General features: G+C 37.4%; 1 protein-coding gene across 1 annotated transcript in view; it reads right to left on the bottom strand.

Annotated features, from left to right (window-relative positions):
- Positions 1 to 22,289, bottom strand: part of Kynu (kynureninase) — a 127,718-nt gene that overhangs the window by 654 nt on the left and 104,775 nt on the right. The window contains exons 11-13 of the mRNA XM_028752198.1: positions 10,051 to 10,103; positions 8,178 to 8,263; positions 1,197 to 1,427 (exon numbers count right to left, since the gene is read on the bottom strand). Of these exons, the coding sequence (XP_028608031.1) occupies positions 1,197 to 1,427; positions 8,178 to 8,263; positions 10,051 to 10,103 (370 nt within the window). The remainder of the gene's footprint in view (positions 1 to 1,196; positions 1,428 to 8,177; positions 8,264 to 10,050; positions 10,104 to 22,289) is intronic.

The following is a 22,289-nucleotide window of genomic DNA, read 5'->3' as shown; positions in this document are numbered from 1 at the left end:
ACACTAGCAGTGTGTTCTCATGCGAATGTCCAAATTATGTTTCTGAAGTCACTGGGAGTTGTCTTTGGAAGTTGGCAAGTCTGTGAAAGCTTTCCAGAAGACAAGCCCCACTGTGGACAGAACCCTGGGTCTCACTGAGATTTTAAGAGCTTCAGAAAACACTCTTCATTAATTGTGTAATCCCTGACCATGGAGATAGGAGTTGTCTATATGTTCCAGGGACTGCTGATGGGATTGGAGGTAGAATCACATAATAACTGGCCTAATTATCACCATGGCCAACTTTTAAGAAATGTCCATTTTAGCTATCAGTGAACATAGTCTGCGTATGCTATCCCTTTCAAATCCTATAATGATTCTTTGAAGTGTTTTAAAACTGAAAACACAGATGAAACATCTCAGGACAAAGAAGCATGGATTTCCCCAGAGCACAGAAGTTGGGAGAGACTCAGCTTGGTTTACATTGTTGACACTATAACATGAGCCCTGAGGCAGGGTAGCCTTTCTAAAGCTGTGAGTACTAATGAGTGGAATGCAGCCCAACTCACATACCTCTTCCCTTAAAACTGTAACACGTATCAGTTCTCCTCAAGAGGCTAAGAAGCCTACATAAACTTACCACATACAGACACATACAAACAACACAGGTTTCAAACCACTGTAAACATTCTTTGTCTCATTCCCATTCCTGAGAAATATTCCCACATTGGTTATGGTTGAATTGATAAAAATGAGAGTAATTTAGGTTAATCAACCAATAGAAGGTGGTTTGTATTATTTTTTTCAATAATGCATGGAAAGGTTAATTTTAACACATGATACATATGAAATCATGTATGTGCATATATGCTTTTTATATCACTCATATATAGTTTGGCTATTTAGCCAAACTAGTGAAAAGTTTGCCTTTACTGAGTCTGATGAAATACATCCTTGCTTATCTATTTAAAAAAACTGAGTCAATAACACAAGACTATTTCTCAAAAGCAAGATTTGCTATTTAATTCCTTTGATTAAAAAGGGCTCCTGTGGCTATCCATGATGGCGACTGTTGAGTGCCAAGTTTATGTTTGACTTATCCTGACTGATTGACCAGAACAATACGCAATAACGGATAAGTTTAGTAACCTAAGACTCATCCTAACCTGGAACCAAAGAGAAATGGTGAAATGCAAGACATAATGTTTTATACATACAATGACTCCTCTTTTTTCTAGTTCCTTAAAAACGCTTTTCTTGGGAATGGAAAAGGTCAGCGTTAACTGGCAGCCTCGCTCTTCTGCTCTGGACGGGGTGATTATGTTCACAATCGGCCGCTTCTTTGCTGGGTTATCTTTGTTGTGGTAATGTTTGAGCATGTATTCCAGATAACCCGTCAGCAGAATGGATTTTCTTCTCAGCGCAGCCATAGTTGCTTGCTGAAAGATCTGAGAATCACAATCAGGTTAGCAGTGACTACTGGTTTACAGAGAAGTAAATTTGAACGTAAATCACACATCAGAAAGGACATTCTCATTTTTGATTCTTTTATTAAAACATGTGCACAGCACAATTGCTGTGTAGCTACTTGTAAACACAGTATCATCTGGATATAGTTTTAAGAAAAAAAATTAAATCTGTATGAAGAAAATGTTGTCGCCTGGGTGTAGACTCTGTGAATGGAGATCCCAGGCATATGGAGTGCAAAGTGTCCACTTTCATTAAGTCATTTGTATCTGTAGATGATGAAGATATTGGAGATTGTTGATTAACATTTCTAGTGTGCTTAAAAAGATGAGACATTTGCTTTTACTCATTTCTTTTATAACTAAAGTGTTACTGTCTTCAATGTCAGCCAGTTTTATTTTTTATATTACAAAATGGCTACTCCTTCATTGAAAAATAAATTCAAAATTATTTCACTTCCCAGTTACAGCAAAGGTGGCTACTGACTTTTTAGTCACATTTCTTGTTACCTGTGACCAGATTTGGGACAAGAAGCAACATAAGGAAAGGAGCATTTACACTTGCTGACAGTTTAAGTAGGGTTTTCCATCCAGTTACACTGGGTTCACATTCAAGAACAGAGCAGACAGAGAGTAAACACAACCTCTTAGAGGCTGGGAGGGGGGATGGAATATGGGGTTTCCTGAGGGGAGACCTGGAAAGAAGATAACATTTGAAATGTAAATAAAGAAAATAACCAATAAAAGAAAAAAGTTCCAAGGCCCACCCTCTGACCCACTTCCTCCTAAAGACCTCCACCTCATTCTAAGACCATTTCACCAGCTGGTGACCAGATTCTCAAATACTGGGAACTGCATTCAAACCACATGTCTGAGCTTTTCTAAGTGGCCTCACATAGCAGAGAAGTCTGTTCCGAAGTCCCACATGGAACTATTAAGACAGCTAGGGATCATCTTATTGCTGGAATGTGTGGAAAGTTCAAGGGGTGTGATCATCAGCATGGAGAAACAAACAAAACAAAATAAAACAAACAAGCAAACAAAGTAAAACCAAAAAACCAAAGAATGGTTCATAGGAGTCAGATGAGAACTGTAGCACATGCCCAATTCCCTGATGCTTTTTTTTTAATTAATTCTTTCGATAATCAGTGTGTGTGTGTGTGTGTGTGTGTGTGTGTGTCTCTGAAGTTAAAAACAAAATTTTAAAATCTTATAGATTTTAACAGAATTCCTGGCAGGCAACTCTGCTTGCTTAATTTTGTTGCTACCATGTAAAATAAACACAAGGCTAGGAAGGTTAGAACCTCAGGTTAAGGGAGTTAGACCCAAGGTAGGAAGGTTTGACTCTCAAGCTAGGAAGGTTATATACTATTAAACAGGGCAAGCATGAAGTGTGTAGAGTTTTCTATTGTTCTGATTTCATTATTTTTAATTCTTTTTTCTTTTCTTTTTTTATTTCCTCTTTCCCCTACCTTCCCTCTCTTTTCTCCTTCCTTCCTTCTTCTTTCTTCCTTCCTTCCTTCCTTCCTTCCTTCCTTCCTTCCTTCCTTCCTTCCTTTCTTTCTTTCTTTCTTTCTTTCTTTCTTTCTTTCTTTCTTTCTTTCTTTCTTGTTTCCTAGACATTCATCCATCCATTCATTTATTCATTCAGAGACAGGGCCTTAGTGCCTGGAACTCATAGATATCCACCTATCTCAGCCTCTGTCTCCTGAATGCTGGTATAAAAAATGTGAGTCACCATGCCTATCTGGCTTCTCTTAAAACTACGAACTTGGGTCTGCATGCATTGTATAGAAATACTTTGCTTTTGTCCTTGCTGCTGTCTTGACCTTTATCACCATGCAATCAACCAGAAAACTTAGCTCCTGTTTTTGAACAGCTTTTGTGATAGTTGATACCATTATAAATTTATATGTTGAGCAAATGTAGAAAATGTGTGCATTTTGCTATGTAAAAAAATAACCAAAATGGCATATATATATATATATATGTGTGTGTGTGTGTGTGTGTGTGTGTGTGTGTGTATTCATGAGCTGTTCTGCTTATTTGAAGTCATGCTTAATGTCTAGTGTAGAATGGAGCGTCAGTTCCTTCCCAGGCTCATTCTGCTCCTGCTCAGCACAGTGCATTTTAAATGGATCAATGAATGACTGCTGTCCTGCAGGAAAGGAAGTACCAGTTGGGAGTTGATGATAGGGACTACTTTTAGGGATATCAGTTGAGCAAACATAGTTGTAGACAAAGCCATATTAATGCAAGTTTAAATGTATTGGTTGGAGGTATGCATGCCGTGGTTCACATGTGAGGGTCGGAGGATTCTGGCCTCTCATCCCACCTTTATTTATGTGGGTTTTCTAGTTTGTGCAGAAAGCACTTTACTTGATGACCTGTCTTCCTGATGCTGTGCAGTTGACTTTAAAATGTAGAATCCTCCAGTTGTTTTTTAAGTATATAAGATAGGTTTATTTTTTTTAAGTAGATAAGACAAACTGCTTCAATCATTTATTTCTTTCATTTAAATACTGGCCATATTTAATAAGGTGAATCCCTGCCTTCTCTCTTTTTATTTCTTTTGTCCTTTATCCTCTGTTCTCCCAGCTTGCCCTCCCCAGACTATTGGGCCTTTCTCACTTTCGCCCACTCTCTTACATTCCCCTCCCTGGGACACTTTCTTTTCTCCACTGCATAGCTTTGCTCCAGCAATAAGCAAACACAACATATAAACAAATACTTCCCAATGCTTACTGACAGGGCTCAGAAATACACCGGAGTTAGGATAACCGAGGGAAGTATGTGTTATTTTGTAATTTTAAATCTTTGCAATTAAGAGTGCAGAAGAAAAAAATTTCAGAACCATTATAGCCAATCCAAGGCTTGACTAGTGTGTTTAATGATAACCAAAAAAGAGGCTATCTTTTGGGGGAGGGGCATCAGGTAAGTTGTAAAGGGAGACTAGAAGGAGGAAAAGGAGTGGGGAAAGTAACATAACTACATTTCAATTAAAATGTACAAAAATTATAAGTACAAAAAATCATTTGGCCAGAACAAAGCCTTGGTAGTGAGTAGCTACAGTGAGTGCAAGAAGCTGCTGAGAATTAGTGTCCTGTTTCCGATGTCTGCTAAGGTTCTTTTGGTAGGTTTATGTTTAGGTCTTAAAGGGAAAAATATGAGTCAGCCCTCAGAATCTGAGAATGGAAAGTTAATGTGGGTGGCTCTAATCCAGCATGGCAGGATAAAGAATTTGACTCCCTTCTGTGTAGACAGTTTGGTAAAATGAGAAGGTATAACCACACAGGCTGGAATCACCCCACTCCAAAGGTGGAGACAACTGAGATGAAGATCATCCAGTGTTGAGAAAAAAAAAATGGAAAACTTCTGAATGTATAAGAGAAATCAGAAGAAAGGAGCTAACTGCTAGTGGGCCCTAGCTCCTGAGCAGGAGTCTTGGCTGCTTTCATACTTAGCTTTTCTGTTAAAACCTTGCAAACTAAGATGATATTTGTTGTTTTAAAACCAAGCACAACATTTTTTTCCTTATGGATACTAGCTATTACAAATTATTAGAAAACTATTAAATATCATTAGATAAAGTACTGCACAGATTTTTCGTCTTAAATAAAAACTTAAACAGTGTTATCCTGGCTGCAAAATAATCTTCTCATTTTGTCTATTTTTCATCAAAACATAAAACAGTCAAAAAAAAAAAAAAAGTAAAACGGTGAAAACAGCACATGCTCCATCTAGTGGTCAAATTGAGGTGGTGCTTTCTAAACTGGGATGCCATGAGAATGGCAATTGACACTATCTAGTGGTGGTGTACGAAAGCGGGAACTTGATGATGCCATCCAGTGGCCAGAATAGTGAACTGCTGTATTTGGGATTTAGAAGGGAGATTTTTTTCTTCTTCTTCTAATCATCACTTTCAAACTCAAACCCTGCACAAGATTTCCTAAAATATCACTAATTAGATGATTTTTAGAAGACATTAGGGAAACAAATTCAAGTCTTATTTGACTAGGAGATTTAAAACATTTGTTTAAAAAGGTATAACTTTTAAAGTACATTCCAGTCAATGTATTCAATTCATATGAGTATCAATATTAAGTGTGTAACTTCGGTAATATATTTTTACTTTATGTGTATTGGCATTTTGTCAGCAGTGGATGCTTATGCACCACATGTGTGCCTGGTGCCCACAGAGGCCAGAAAAGAATATTGGATTCCCTGGGACTGGAGTTACAGACCATTGTGAGCAGTTGGTGCAAGGAATCAAACCTGTCATCTGGAAGAGCAGCCAGAATTCTTAATCCCTGAGCCACCTCTCCAGCTCCAAATTATATAATTTTAATTACTTGATAAGTTATAGCAATATGTAGCGTATTTACTTGAATGAAGTTAGAATACCACTAAATGACATTAAAGACCTAAAGCTTTAGGTTTCTAGATATGTTCCTTTATCTATATCTGTTTTTTGTATAACATATATACATATCTATAAAGACAACCAACTTTATAATTATTGATATTGAGTAAAATTCAGTTTAGGCAAATATATGAGCAAATTTAAAAGCAGAATGCTCACTCTAAAATTTATACATACATAAAATGCCATAGTTGCTCCCAATAAGAAAAATATCTAGACTTCCGGTTTGGGCCCGAGCATAGAGTAGGTCGCAGGCGGCAGCTCCGTACTCAACCCCAGAAAACCCGAGAGAAACAGGGACTCCCAGGAGCTTGAACTCACCCAGCATCCCAGGCAAAAATGAATCACCCGTGATGCCTGCCATTAGAAGTTCTAATCCAGATGGGCCAGAAGTCAGGATCCTCGCCCTTACCCTCACCCCCTACCTTTTCCCAGCTGCACAAGGTTCCCTGAAGCTTGGGCAACTGCAAGATCCTGCTTGGAAACTGCAGATAGACTCAAAGCAGTGTACCATATCATCTGAAGAATAGCAAGGAGACCATAACTCAGGCAGTGTACCATATCTTCTGAAGAATAGCAGGTTGCAGTCCTCCTCGCCCCCACGAATAACTAGGGCCTGCCAGTCGGGTCAAGTGGCACCCAGACGTGGGGCTCGAGGCACGGACCCCTCTGGACGGACCCTCATTGAGAGGATGTGCGCAGGACATCAAGATTAAGCGAGACAGAGATCAAAACCCGCGACCTGTCATCCACGGAACCAGGTTGATGCTGCCATCAAGAAGACGGTTGAAGTTCATTACCATCAGCCGAAAATTGAAGAGGATCCAGAAGTGACTCTGCAGGAGACTGACACAGCTGCCAGCTCCCCTGCCTCCCCCCTACGGTCGACCGCTAGACTTCCACGCCCTCCAGAAGGGTTCCTGGTATGCCTGGCTTTGCCCCCGTTTCTCTCGATAGAGAGCTTGGCCTCTTGATCACCACAACAAAAATTGGCTTTTTCCTAAACCAAGGCCGTCCTTGATATGGCCGCTAACATTGGGGAGCCTTCCTTTATGACAATATTACACCCCAAACTGACAAATGGTTGGTAAATTGAACATTTACAAGGGACTAGGATGGCTGTGAGTTAGCCCAATGACGGGATTATTGTAGGTCCACTTCCCAGGGGCCCACCCAATGCAGCCGAAAAGGAGTGCGTGGTGCTGGGAGTGGGTGCAGCCTACATGGCCTAAGACAGGGCCCTCACCCTCCTTTCACCCACATCGGAGTCCCTTGACGTTGCCCATCGTCGACAGCCTAAAACCTTCAACCATCGATGTGACTCGTCTCACATCAGTGTTTTGGGGTTGTGAACTTGTCTAAGACCCCCCATAATTAGACATCCAAATTCAAAATTCACATAGTTGGGATTGATCATAAGATGCCTTCTCTAACTAAACAGAGAAGGGGGAGATGCCAGAAGCCAGGACCCTCGCCCTTACCCTCACCCCCTACCTTTCCCCACCTGCACAATGTCCTCTGAAGCTTGGCAACTGCAAGATCCTGCTTAGCAACTGCAGATAGACTCAAAGCAGTGTACCATATCATCTTAAGAATAGCAGGGAGACCATAACTCAAGCAGTGTACCATATCTTCTGAAGAACAGCAGGTAGATCATAATTCAAGGCAGTGTACCATATAGACCATGACATGTTTCAAGGCACAGGCCAAGAAGATTTTGTACTTTTCCACCATCTGGCCCCTCTTACCCCCTCCCCTTGTGAAACATGCTATAAAAAAGCATTTCATGTTCAAAAATAAATAAATTATTTATAAAAAAAAAAAAAAGAAAAATATCTACACTATTAGTTAAGGGCCCCACTCCATGTGTTGTTTACTCAATTCTCCACTGTCATCTTACAAACTCAGTCTCCTGTTACCTTTTATAGGGCACTTTGCTCATTCCTTAACTTATAGAACTAGTAGGATCAGAATGCCTAGAAGTCACAAACACCAGCTACAAGAGTGAGTTAACTTAGAATTAAATACTACATGCTTATTTGGTTTATAGAAAGATGAGCATTGAACTAGTCAAGTCCAGGTGTATCTCACTAGGACAGCAGTACATGAGTCTTTCACACCAGGTCCCGTTAACAAATACAACAAATGCAAGGTCACAGTCACTGCCACAGTCCCAGTAGGAACTGCTGCCCTTTTCCATCACTTCTGTTTACTTGGGATCTTTCTCATTAGCAGAAATCTTTTAGGACCTGTCAGAGCCAGCTGAGGTAAACAGAACAGGTGGCAAGGCAGAAGCCCAGGTCTCTTACCTCTAAACTGGCATGCAAGGAGCAGACCAACAGAATGGGAGGGTTGGAAATTCGAAATCCATTGACCCCAGGGATTAATTGTAGTTCTGAAAAAATTATTAGAACATGTATTATTTAGAATGTACTTTTAAAAAAGGGCCTAAAATGATAGAGAAGTCAATACTGAAAGAGTAAGACTTAAGACAGTTTTCCCCCTAGGTGGCATTCCTGAACTCTGTCGAAGAAATCTGAAAGAGGGAAAATCCTGACCTGTTTCCAGTCCAGTGGCCATCTCCATGACTCAATCTCAATGCTGTCAGCTGACTTGACACTAGAACCCTTATATAGGAGACAGAAATGGTCTAAACCCTATACTTAGTCTTCTTAGTTTCAAGCCTGTGTTTCCTTTTTACACTATGCTTGAAAAACTTGTAAGAATTTTATGTCAGGAGAGAGAACATCAAGCTGGGAAGGCCTGTTACCCTGAGTCACCTGAAAGCACATTGACCCAGGAAGGAAGTTTTTAGCTCTAGTATTTTTATTAAGTCACATGGCTTTCTTAGAAAAACAAGGGGAGCAGAAAGATCTGCCTGTGTAGGATAACAGGTATTCTCTGAATGTGTCTAAGCACATTGAACAAAAGTAACTTAAATCTAGCAACATTGGGTGACTCAAAATTAACGTAAGAAGAATGTGTTAAACAGCACCAGTCTTTGGAAATTTATCAAACCTTGGGGTAGTTGAAAAGACCAGCAGGCAAAGTCCAATCTACTAACTGGTTTCCAATAGTTTTGTCTTAAATAAAAGCTTGTTGGACTATGATATCAGTGACTTCTATGTGCCTCCATGTTTGTTTAGTGACACAATACAAAACTTAAAATACTTCCTGTCTCCTGTGTCACAGCAAGAGGGCCAGTTCTGTTTGTGATCTAATCATATCCCTTCTCGAATGGTAACAAACAAACAAACAAACAAACCATAGCTCAGATAATTGAAGTGACTGGACCGGCAAGACAATTAAAGGTAGCAGGTAGGTTAACAGCCTGGCTGCATTACAGGCTTCTGTTCTGACTGGGATTGACTGTCAGGCCTCTTGCTACCTGGCTTCTGCCATTTTAAAGACATATAAATAGTTCCTAAGTCAAGGATGCATGCTAAGACACTGAGTTTATATTTAACTGGCAAATGTTCGTCTCATGGTGCTTCCTGTGTTCTAGAAGGCTGGAGTGCCAGCACTGAGAAAAAGAGCTCAGACGTGACCCTAGGGCATGATGGAAGCTTCCCTACTACTATTGATGTACACCCTTATAGGTGTACATCACCTCTTTGGTACAAAGGGTGTGCAAATGCCACAAAAAGGAAATATTTGGAACGAGAAATACATGTGAACATTTGTTTAAAGTATTGTCGTGTGCTCCTGAGTTTGTAGTTTCAGATTTAACTTTCTCTTAAACCAACACTGAAGTCACAATTATTTACACTAGATATGAGGAACAGGATGAACAATGTCTGGCATTGTCACAAAACTATTAAGCAGCAAAGTGGGATTGGCGCTTATGCTGCTCTGGCTCTGGCCTCCATCACCAAGTTGCCCCCTGCTTTCACCGCTTGTGTTTTGGCCATTCTGACTCAGGAATCTGACCAAGCCACATGAGCCACAGGCTAGATTTCATTTCCTTTCATCTCTCTTCAAAGGGATGAAATGCAAAATCATGCTAAATCTATAAACACTTAGCCTTACATACTGAAATGTCATTTCTTATTTTGGAAACTGTAGTGACATTTTCAAAGTGCATTCTCCATGGGGCACGTCTATTGCATGGAATACAAAGACAGTTGAAAATCAGAACGAAGTGAAACCAGAAATGCATCTGATAAACTTGAATATACTTACTGTTATCCATGTTAAATCGTGTACTGAGTTCATGGCCGAACCATCCCACTAACCTGAAATATAAGTTGATGATAGACATTCGGTCTACAATACTACTGAAGATAATTTAGGAATTCATGACAAGAATATTAGAATAAATTGTGGTATAAGTTACCAGATCCTTAAGTATATAAATGTTACACAATAAAATGAAAACTATCAAAAATAAGAATTTCTCATATTATTTTAGTGCAGTTAAATATAATTACAATGAATATTTTCCTATACAATGATTGCTTTTTATTTTTTAAATGATTCAGAAAGGCATCAGTAGGGGTTTTGTTGTTAAATGCCAAAATAAAGGCTAAAGGTCAGTGTTACCAACTATCCCATAATGTTTTAAAACAAAACCCTAGAGACTTGTTCTAGCAAGACTGGATTGAGTGATTAGAGTGTTTGAATAATTTTCTAAAAAATTTATTCTTTATTTTGAATTTAGTTTTCATTAAATGGTATTTTAATGAGCAAGACAGAAAATACAGACTATATTAGAAAAAATTATGTGTGTCTCTGTTAGAAGCAAAAGAGGACTAAACAATTTAGAGTAAACAATCAATCAATAAATCAATTATCAATCAAACCTTGAGCAAAGGAGAATACCCCCAACCATGAGTCTTCTATTTTCAGTTATTTTAAAATAATTTTCTTTTTAAAAATAACCAAAAGAAGAAAATAAAAAGTAATATACACTAGGTTCACAAGCACTTAAAATCCTGCGTTAAAAAGGAAGACCAGATTACAGAGAAAATGACAAATAGGGAAAGAAGTGATCTTGCTATTTTTGAAGGATTTCATCAAGGCTGGTTTTTGTTTTTCAAAGAGAAGAGTACTAAAATGTACCAAGAGCCACGCTTCCCTGAACAGGTCACAGATCTGAGCAAATGTACCTCCCCCACCATTCAGCAAAACTAAAAACACATCTTAATTTCACAAATAAAAAAATTTTTCAAGTAACACGAAAAATTAAATTACATTGAAAGTACTGAATTGATGACATAATATAAACTTTAGGATGCCTACTTTTGCCAAGCCTTCAAAGAAGAACAAGATGTGGATTTAGTTGTTGGGTGATGTGGATTTAGTTGCTGGGTGATGTGGATTTAATTGTTGAGTGATGGAGATTTAGTTGTTGGGTGATGTGGATTCAGCTGTTGGGTGATGGGGATTTAGTTGTTGGGTGATGTGGAATTAGTTGTTGGAAGATGGGGATTTAGTTGTTGGGTGATGTGGATTTAGTTGTTTAGCCGTGTGCATTGCAAGCATTCAAGCCTCTCTGGACAATATGACAGGATGAATGGTACAACTGGAAAGAATCTACATGAAATTCTCAAGGGGAACAGCAAACCTATGCACATGGAAATGAGCACATGGAAATCACAAGCCACAAGGAGCTGCCACAAAGGCCATGGAAGGGTAGAACATGGAATAAATAAATGCAAAGAAACATCGTGAACAATATTCAATATGATATGAAAACATCACAGACAAATATAGGAAAGGACAAATACAGTACTGCCCAGAACATTTTACAGTCAAAAAACAAAGCAACAACAACAATAAGTCAGCCATTAAGGAGTGTGACCAGCCACATGCCCAGAGGAGATTCTGGGACTTCAGCAACTGCCTGCAAGGTGTATAGAGAGCTCCTGGACTTTTATTAGTATTGGGTATTGGGGTGGCCATTTTGGTGACAGTACTGCTTTGCATCATACCTGCTCCTGTAAGAAACTCTTGTTAGTAATCACAATGAAAACTCTGTGCTTTACAAAGTTGATTCTGGTGCAAATATCTGTCTTATTGTGTTTTCCCTTCCTGAGGTGAAGAGATGAGTGTGTGCTTGTGTGTGTGTGTGTGTGTGTGTGTGTTGTCTTCATAGAAAAAGTGTCACATATGACATACATCTTGGAAATGTGATAATGGATATGAGTGTGCTGAATTAAGTTTAAAAAGAAAACAGGGCACATGGAAGAAGTAATGAAGGATTTGGAAGGAACATAAAGAAGTCAGGGTGGGCAAAGAGAACAGAACAGAGGAATCAGCAGGGTGGACATGCCAGGGAAGAATGAGGTATTATGTGACTTACAGACAAAGCGGTAATTATCACCTGTCTGAAAGATGAAAAATTTTATCATCATCCTGAGATTTTAAGAAAAAATAGAAATAAAAGAACATTTTAGAATTTTTTAAAAATTGGATTATTTCAACAGTACGTTACTTGAATAAAGATTGGTTTGAATCTTTATATTGAAAAAAAATGCAATGACATCTAAGAGTCACAGGCCACACTGACTAACATGTATATTAGAGGATTAGGTTATAAGGGGTTCAGAAAGGAAAGGAGGTGATGGGTGGCTAGGCAGAAAATACAAGAAATGTGCTAAACCGTCATTATTAAATAAATGGAAATAACGAAGTTTTACAGTAATTTAAAAAAAACTATAAGATTCAGAATATTCTGGTTTAAAATCTTGAACAGAAAAAGTGTGTTGAAATGCTCCTTTAAAGGAACTTAAGAAGACACAACATTAAATAACATGGAATAAATTCTAGACACATGAAAGCAAAAAATGGCAATGTGGCTAGGGAGCATCTTGAAGGAGAACAGTATTTGTTCCACAAAGCAAGCAGACCCACTCGAGATGAGTGATTCAGAAATAATAGAAATGAAAGGAGAAAAAACATAGATAGAGGTTAAAAAAGCAATATGCAACCTTTGTGTCTAATAAGATAGAATTATTATTAAAATGATTAAATTATAAAATGGTATTTCTTAATATTAGTGGTGTCTTGCAGCAAAAACAGTTAAAAATTTCTGGACATTGCCTCACATCTTTAATCCCAGTATTCAGAAGGCAGAGAAAGAATGGATTTCTGTGAGTTCAAGGCCAGTCTGTTCTACATAGTGAGTTCCAGAACAGCCAGGACTACATTGAGAGATCCTGGCTCAAAAGGCCGAATAAAACATACTTTTTCTAGACAGATGCAGGACTGTTGACAAAGAAGACATAGCAGAAGCTATATGGAAAGACAAAAACCCTGTGACAGGAATGTGTTACTAACTTTTCTAGGTTCATGAAAAAGCAAGTGTGCAAAAACACAAATTAGAAATGTCAATCTAACCAAAAAAATTTAATGGTGCATTCTGAGGTAATAAACACAGAATTTGATAATCTATGAAAATATTCATTATCACAAAACTGGAGTGTTGCCAAAATGCATATATTCTATGATCTAATAAAATCGGCAATTAATAGAAAAGCCAGAAATCAAAAAGTTATTACTATCCAGCGAATGAGAAGGAAAGTTATATCAATTACATTCAGAATAAAGAGGAAAAAAATTCAATTGAGAGTTTCATGGCCATACTGTTTAAGTACCATGAAGAAAATAAAACAGCAATTACAGCCAGTGAAATAAGCACTGAAACGAATACTTTGGAAATCTCAAAGAACACACCTGTATACACAAGTCGAAGTCAGCAGTGGTCAGGAGGTATTGCTTTATTAAGAAAATGCATGACAGTGTAGTAGAGAAATGTAAAACATTATGTGAAGAGCTAATCACCAATAAGGAAAACTTAGTTTATCATGATGCAGAGATTACTTAAAGTATTTTAAAACCTAAGTATAACAAACACTTTTCTAAACGAGTGATTCATTCAACTCAATTTCAGAAAAGAAGAAGTATGATCCAAAGGACTTTATGGACCTAGAAACATTATAAAAACTTAAAACCATAACAGAAAATCCATCTCACTACTGTTTGGGGGTAGATAAATCTCAAAATTGTTTATTCCCATACATCAAAAATTATTGAATCAAATTATTTAAAAAAATACTATTTGCTAAATTAATATAATATCAATATAAACCTAAGGTACAATGACAGACATAAAATCAACCCAGTCTTGAGTGTGCTAATATACTATCATAAAGAAAATCTGTAGGACCAAATGGGAAAAATACACCTTGCAAATTAAGTATTCTGTATGCAGTTAAGAATAAGTTTTGTTTGGCCTATATTTGATTGACTGATCTGCACCAGATATACTTATCCACATGTGGGTGGGTGGTGCATGGGCAGAAAATACATCAGGATGAAGGCTTGCCTCTGACTGGATGTAGGCAGGATGGTCATAGAAAGGGAGTATGTCAGGGTGCATTGTTCCCCCTGATTGGACCTTATAGGGAATGTGGCATATTATGGGTTTTGCCCTTTTAATCCTCTGCTAAATGTGACTTCGGGCCATTTTCTGGAAACCCAGAGATGGACCTGTCAGAGAGTCCATCAGCCTGGCCACTATTTAAAGCTTGCCTTAAATTTGTCTTTAACCTGCAATAGTGGTCTTATTCTCTACCAATGGGATGAACATTGTCTAGAGGATCAAGAAAGATTCAGACCATCTGTCCAAATCCTTCAGCTGGACTTTGACTCCAGAACTCCAGGGCTTAGGGAGCATTTCAAGAGGCATGTGCCTGCCTTCAGTTCACAGACTATCAAAGTGAATTTCCATGCTGTGAAAAGCATCAGGCATCTACAAAGATCTCCTGGTGAGGCATAGACTGGTTCGGTCCTGTGGTACCCCTATCTGGGATAAGGAGGGAGTTCCATGGAACCCTAATATTCTCCTGTCTAGGGCAAATAGCAAGAAGTTGCCTGCCCATCTAATTCCACTTGGTTGGAAAGTTGTCTCTCAGTTTTTCACGAAAGTGTATCTTCCTGTTTTGTTAGAAAATTTTATCTGTCTGTGTTCTCTGATATGTGTGTAAGTTTTGTTACAAACATGTAGCTATGAAAGAAATGGGTTGGGTAATTTTGCTGTCTCTGCTGCCATGAACTACCAGCTGCCAACCACCACCACTGCCTTAGCTGTTTTTATATCTGAGGTTCAGAATTTATCACTAAGCTCTCTGGTCTTTAGATGTGGGTTAGCAGGAGTTCAGATGTCTTTGGGGTATGGATAACTCTAAAGTTGTTTTATGTTGTTTTGCTTTATTAGAAAGCTGGCTCTAGAGTTGGATTATAGCTTTCGCTTCTCTAGACTCAAACATATGTAAAAGTTTCCTCTGTCTCCTGAATCAGTCAATCCACTCGACACTGTCACAGGGAGAAAAATAGCAAAGCAGAACAGCCAAAAATATTGGACTTAGTTTATGTGAACATTCAATACCGTGAGATTTATATGTTTATTGTGTTGGATATGGTTAAAACTCTGTAAAGTCTATGAAAAAGTTAACTTAAAACTAGTAACACTGGGTGTTAATCATTAAAAGTCTATTCATAAACAATCTTAGAAGAATCATGTATCATGATTCCATTTTGGGATATAAACAACATATGCTAACTTCTGTCCCTCATCAGGATGGTGGCAGCCACATAGGTGGTCTCCATCATTGTAAAGGTTGGAGAGGGCAGATATTTATGATATTCCTGCCATCTTGATTAACGATAACTACTCATTGTGGGCATATCAAAGAGGCAATAATCTCCAAGATACTTTGGATTAGGATAAATTTTTATATGATAATTTCTATCTTGTCCTGAAAACAAGGCTTATGAAAGATAGGATTTAGAAACAATGCTTGTTTAATAAGGTATTAAAGCTTCACCTCCATGCATTCATATGCAAGAATGTGCCTTGCACTTGCAGCCAAACTTTGTAACAGTCACCCAGATGATATTGGGTGTAAAGATGTAAAAGGGTCATGGTAACAGCTGAAGCTTGCAAACGGGTGGCAGGACTGGAGTTCCTAAAGAGAGCCCAATCTCAATGCTGGGCCCTAGCAGCATTGGAAGGCAGATACAATGTGAAAGTCACCTGAAGCACCAGTCACAGTGAACTGGATCAAGCTAGGATCTATAAGGCAGGCAATGCATGTACTGCAAAGGGTGCAACCAAAGAGGCGATCTAAGCACTGCAGGAAAGCGTAAAAGGTTGAATCTCACATACTGAGCTTTGAATTGACTGCACTGTTAGAGCCTAGTTTTGCCTTCTGTAGATTGTGGGTGTATCATGTATCTTCCCTCTTGAAGTAAAAAAGGTGATTTATTTTTGATATTGCAGGAGCACACAGTTGAGAGATTTTTAAATGTTATTAAGAGGAAATTTTGGAGTTTTATAGAAAGTTTAATAAAAATAACTGGACTTTTTAAGCAACAGCTTTTAAAATACTTAAATATATAAAGCTATGGGACATTGAAGATTGTAAAATGTTTTATTAATTAATTAATTAATCTTAAAAATCAATAAATAAAAAGGTTAAAAATTAGTGCCAAAGTTATGAGCACTAACTACTACTGCAGAAACTGAAACATTACCTTATGATGTAGCAAGACAATAACCTAAGCAGTCTGACAAAGGGCTTGAAGCAGCTTCTCAACCTATGGGTCACAATCCTTTTGTGGGTCAAAAGACCTTTTTACAGGGGTAGCCTAGGGCCACATGAATACTGGACGCTTCCTTTTCGACTCATAATAGTGGCAAAATTGCAATTGTGAAATAGGCATGAGGGTGGTTTTATGGTTCGTTGTCACCACAACATGAGGACCTGATTTGTAGGGTTGAAGCATTAGGAAGAGTGTGAAGTCCTGGTTTACATAATGTCTCTCCTTACCTAAAGTCTACTCATGGTTAAGTATGGATGCCTAGCCTCCTTGGTATTACTAACTTTGTTACACGTAAGCTATTTTGATTAAGTGAGTCATATAAGAAACTGTTATATGTAAATGGTAGCTCTAAAAGGATCAGGAAAAGTTTGCAGTCTCTTTGTGGGCTGTATTTAAGAGTTAAAGTTTTATTTTGATACTAAAAGAGCATCAATTCAGAAACTATTAATTTTTTTAAAGTACAAACTTACAGAGATGAAGCTATAAACTCCTAACCTTACAAAAACTATTAACTTAATGTAAACAGTTAAAGATGATGAAGACATGCAAGCTAATGATCGGTCATCTTCTAAATGATCAAATTGCTTAATGTGTCAGAACTATACTTTTATCTGTGCTAAGTACTAATGCAATTAATTACAGGAAGGACATTTTACTTAGCCTCTATATATGTTTTTAATATTAAGCTTAAAAGTAAGTAATTGAAAACAAAAGTTTGTTTATCTCAGATATACTTGATAGATAAACTCATCACTGCTGGGGTCTCTACAGATGACAGATAAGCAGGACACTGGAGAGTTGATTTCACACCTTTGCCTAGACAAAGAAAGGTCATTTCCCCACCTTGCCCCATTCCTATTCAACAGGAACACTCTCATCTTCTGGGTATGACAGCCAAAAACTGATGCTGTCCAAGTACTTCTTCCCCCAATGCCATGGATACCACAGGAGCCTGAGATGACCTTCTAGGTGATGGACTAGGCTCTCTCTCTCACTTTAATTGATACATAGGCCACTTGAATTATACTTCCTGCTGTAATTTATTCTTCTCAGACTTCTGGTATTGATGGCTTTGTCAGCTTGGCATCAGCAAACAGGTTCTTTTCCAAGGCTGCAGCCACCTTGTTATCTCATCTTATATGTAAAAATTAAGCCTTGCTTTTTTCTAGAGCTTCTATGTGTTCTGCAGAAAAAGATAGACAGGTTTGCCTTCCTAACAGGCTTCATATTAAAAATAACAGGTTTCAGATGTAAGTTTACACTAACAGAACATGATTTATAATGACTGTTCTCATAAATAACTATTTGTGACTTTGGTAAATGATTAGGTGGAAAGAAAATGGTTGGACTCTATGGAAGTTTTGAGAGTCTAGGAAAATGTCCCAAGATATGAAAGTCTCTATGTTCTGTGGGTCTAAGAAAGTGTTCTAAGGCATATAAAGGACTGAGGATATGAAAGCATAAGAAAAGTTCTGGGAGTCTCAGCAAACAACTCAAAATATATAAATGTAAATTGTAAAGTTATAAGGAAGTGGTTTAAGTCATGTGACAATAAGAAATGTTTCAGAATTTTCCCCCTATTGTTACACTAAAATTTCAGAAGTTCAGAGTTTTAACAATGACCAGAAAAGTTCTGACACGCTAGTCAAGCACTATTACCTATTATCAATCACAGGTCACGATGTTAAAATCCTTGCTTTGTTTTCTAAGTATAGACTTAAAGGTGCTCCGGAACTGCTCAGGGCAAAGCAGAGAACTTATTATATAGCTTTAAGAAAAAATTATTGTTTCTATATAAGCCATTATAGATCGTTAGAGATAATCTGGCCGTTCTCAAATAAGAGGGGGGACATGAAATAAACTAAATAAATGATCCCTAATGTCATTTCTAGTCTCCTCCCAGAGAGTTACTGTGATATCAGGAATCCCCATGCCCTTGGTCCATCTGTTTCTGTTATTACTGTTGGCTTGTACATCAATGACTTGACTAGATCATACCATTGCTCTGGGTATCATTGAACTGAAGGTTATTAGATCCCAATATAAACAGGTATGCATTGCATAATCAAGGATTTGATTGAGTATATAACTCAAGGAGATACTATAAGACCAAGCAGGAAAATATAAGCTGCAGGTTAAGAATTCTGTTTGCAGTTATGAATAAGTTCCTTTTTGGCCTATATTTGTTTGACCCGTCTGCACCAGATGTGACTGATCACATATGGGTGGAAGGTAACCAGGCAGGAAGTGTGTCAAGATGTATGCTTGCCCCTGCTTGGACCTCATGGAAAATGCAGTGAATTATGGGTTTTGCCTTTGTAAGGCCCTGCAAAATGTGACTGGAGCCATTTTCTGAAAACCCAGAGATGAGAGTTCACTAACTCTGTCAGGATTTATTTAAAGCTTGCTTCAAATTTAACTTTAACCTGTAGTAGTCGTCTTATTCTCGAGCGGCGAGATTAACATATGAGCTTTGCAAAGCGATGTGCTACAGCTTCCAGTGTAATTGCAAGAGTTTGCAGATGAAAATCTAGTGGGAAGAGATGAATTATTACTACATTTAAGGTATGTAATTTTGCACTTGATAAGAACAAATTGATAATTAAATATAATAGTCTCACATGTAATTGTTAAAAACAAATGTAAATACAAATTTGCATTATTACACAAATATATTAACAAGAAGCATTTAAGAACTACACTTACAAACAACTGCAAAAGAATGTAATTAGTAATCAATATCAGAAACAAATTATCCTCAAGTTTATGTACAAATTTAATGAGTCCCATGAAAATGCAAACAAGCTTGTTTTTATTTATGAGAAGTGAAGCTGACTCAAATGTCACATGGAAAACAAATAACACTAAAAAGAATCTTATTGTGGAAAAAAATATGGTGACAGGGAATATTCCTGGAAGATTTTACTCTCTGTGAAAGTTCCAATCAAAACAATATGTACCATGTCAACAAGCGAATAAATATACAAATTATTGTGCAATAAAACTAAGAATTTTGAGATTGTTTCTGCAGAATGATGAACTAAAAAAAAGATTGTTTAAGTAACAATCTAGATAATCATTTTCAATTTATATCACAAAGAATTCATTGATTTTCTTTTAAAAAGATTATTCATTTTATATATGTAGGCATTTTGTCTACACATACGTCTGTCCACCACATGTATCGAGTGCCTGCAGACATCGGAAGATGGCATAGGATTCCCTGAAGCTGGGGTTTCAGACAGTTGACACCATGTGGTTGCTGCAATCAATCTAAGATCCTTTAGGAGAGTAGCAAGTGCTCTTATCCACTGAGCAATCTAACACGTAGCTAATCTTGATGTGTATCTAGACACAGTATTCAACCATAGGGAAAGAAGAAAAATAATGACATTCATGACAACATAATAGAAATGGCAGTCACTATATTAAGTGGGACAAAACAGGCACAGAAAGACAACCATGATGCCACTGATGTGTGAGATACAATGACCTGATTTCAAATACATTTAGAATAGAATGGGGATTACCAGAGTTTGGAAAAGGCAAAGGAAAAAGTGGAGGAAAGTTGATCAATTGGTAATAAGTTTAAGTTCGATAGGACTAAGAAATTCTGTTGTGACACTGCACCCTAGGTTGATCATACGTTACAACTGAGCATGATGTATCTCAGAAAGGAAAAAAAGGGGTACAAATGGTTTTGCCACAAAAGTGGTAACTATATGAGACAGATACAGCTAACCTGAGTTTAAAATGTACCCATGCATCAAATCTTTGTGTGATCACAATATTTGTAATTGTTATGCTTTTATGCATTGGTTATATTTAACTTAGTCTTTCTAGAAAATCATAACACAAAATGATTCATTGAGAATGGGCAAAGAATGATAGGCATTTCACACCTGGAGCCCTGGACCTGGGATGTAAAGACAGGTAAACCTAAACTCAGAGGCAGGCTCAGATACTTGGTGAGTTTCATTTCACCTGTACTCTAGGTGACAGTCTTGTCTTAGAAAAAACAACAGTCTAAAAATGATAAAAGGAGAGCAGAAAGAAAAAACTCGGAAAGGACAAAGTATATAAAAATGTCAATGTTATTTAAAAAGTTGTCTTAGATGGCAAAACATCAGCTTCCCATTTAGTGTTGACAATGTTAATTACAGTTACAATGAGATATAACCTCTCAGTTAAGAACTATTAAACAGTTAGATTATGCCCTCTATTGGTATAAATAAATAAAAATGATAATTTCACCCTATTATTGTAAAAGTATTATTTGATGTGTACCAGTGGAAAGCAAAGGAATAATTGCTATAAAAGTTACTTATACTATTGACTTGGCAAGTTCACATCTTAGAATAATTTTTTTTGGAGAAACATACCTGTAGAAAATTATAATAATAGCCAAAACATCCTTCTAGTAACTGTTCAAGACTGAAATAAATACTTCTTTAATTGGGAAGTTGGTATTTACAAATTATAGAAAATCTACATACTAAACTACTATGTAGTTAGTAAGTAAAAAATGAATGGCAAAAAAGTAGATATGCTAATAAGGAATGACTGTAATGTTACACAAAACCAAGAGAGATGAAGAATACTACACAGTATTAAATAATTACTTGTTCATTTGCTTTTGTTTTCTCTCCAGCTAGAATATTCACTTTGATCCTAGAGACTTGACTATGTAGGTCAAGGTAGTGTGTGAGATGTGATGTCATATATCTCAACACATGAAGCACAGGTAGGGAAACTGAACCACCTTGGGGTGCGAAGGGTACTCTCCTGGGAAAGATGAAATAGTGGGTGTATTTTAGAAGAAGAGGAAAAAGGAAAGACTATCAGAAAGTAGCAGGGAAGCATGAAGGAGGCACAGCTTTTCAGTAGAGATTTTCCCAAGTAGAGCACTCTTTTCCTCTTTATTGTAAAACTCACATCTCGGGCCACCATTGAAAATGTAATCTGCAAGCAAGGAAGAGGCATTTGGAGAAATTTACTCAATATTTTTAAAACTTGCTTTTATTTTTAACTTGTTAAATTCTTTATTTAAGCTAGAACCCGACAGAAAGTATATCTATCAAAATATTTATTATTTTCATTACATTTATTTATTTACTCATTTATTTACTGGTTTTTCATGGGAGTGTGTGGACTTGTATGCCACAGTGCCTTGTACAGTTCAGAAGAAAACTTAAAGAATTTATTGTTCTTCTTCTACTCTGAGGATCCCAGGGATTGAAGTCAGTTCAGTAGGCTTGACACCAGGTACCATTATCCAATGAGACATCTCACTAAGCTTCACAATGTTGATTCTTTTTTGTATGCTTAGAATAAAAATCAGAACCTTAAGTGTAATCTGGACATTATGGACATATTTAGTGTAACTATATGAGTGACATCAAAAGAGTAAAGTGGAAGAAGAAATATAATGCAATCAATTATTTACAAAATGACAAAGTCAGTCCTAAAGAGTACATAGCTACTAGTTTGGAAACAAGAACTGACTGAAAGATACACATAGCATTCCTTTTTTTGTTGTTGTTGTTTTGCCTTTTTTTTTCGAGACAGGGTTTCTCTGTGTAGCCCTGGCTGTCCTGGAACTCACTCTGTAGAGCAGGCTAGCCTTGAACTCTTGAACTCAGAAATCTGCCTGCCTCTGCCTCCCAAGTGCTGGGATTAAAGGCGTGCACCACCACTGCCCGGCCACGCATAGCATTCTTAAAAGGCAAACATAATCAGAGACATTTCTGTTAATGATTTACATAATCCATGTCCAGACAAATGGAAAAACAAAAACAAAAATGAAAAAAAAA

The sequence above is a fragment of the Grammomys surdaster genome, unplaced genomic scaffold, assembly GCF_004785775.1.
Source record: "Grammomys surdaster isolate TR1022 unplaced genomic scaffold, NIH_TR_1.0 125888, whole genome shotgun sequence".
Lineage (NCBI taxonomy): Eukaryota > Metazoa > Chordata > Mammalia > Rodentia > Muridae > Grammomys > Grammomys surdaster.
Note: the sequence above shows the minus strand (reverse complement) of the source record. Positions and strands in the feature narration are given on the sequence as shown.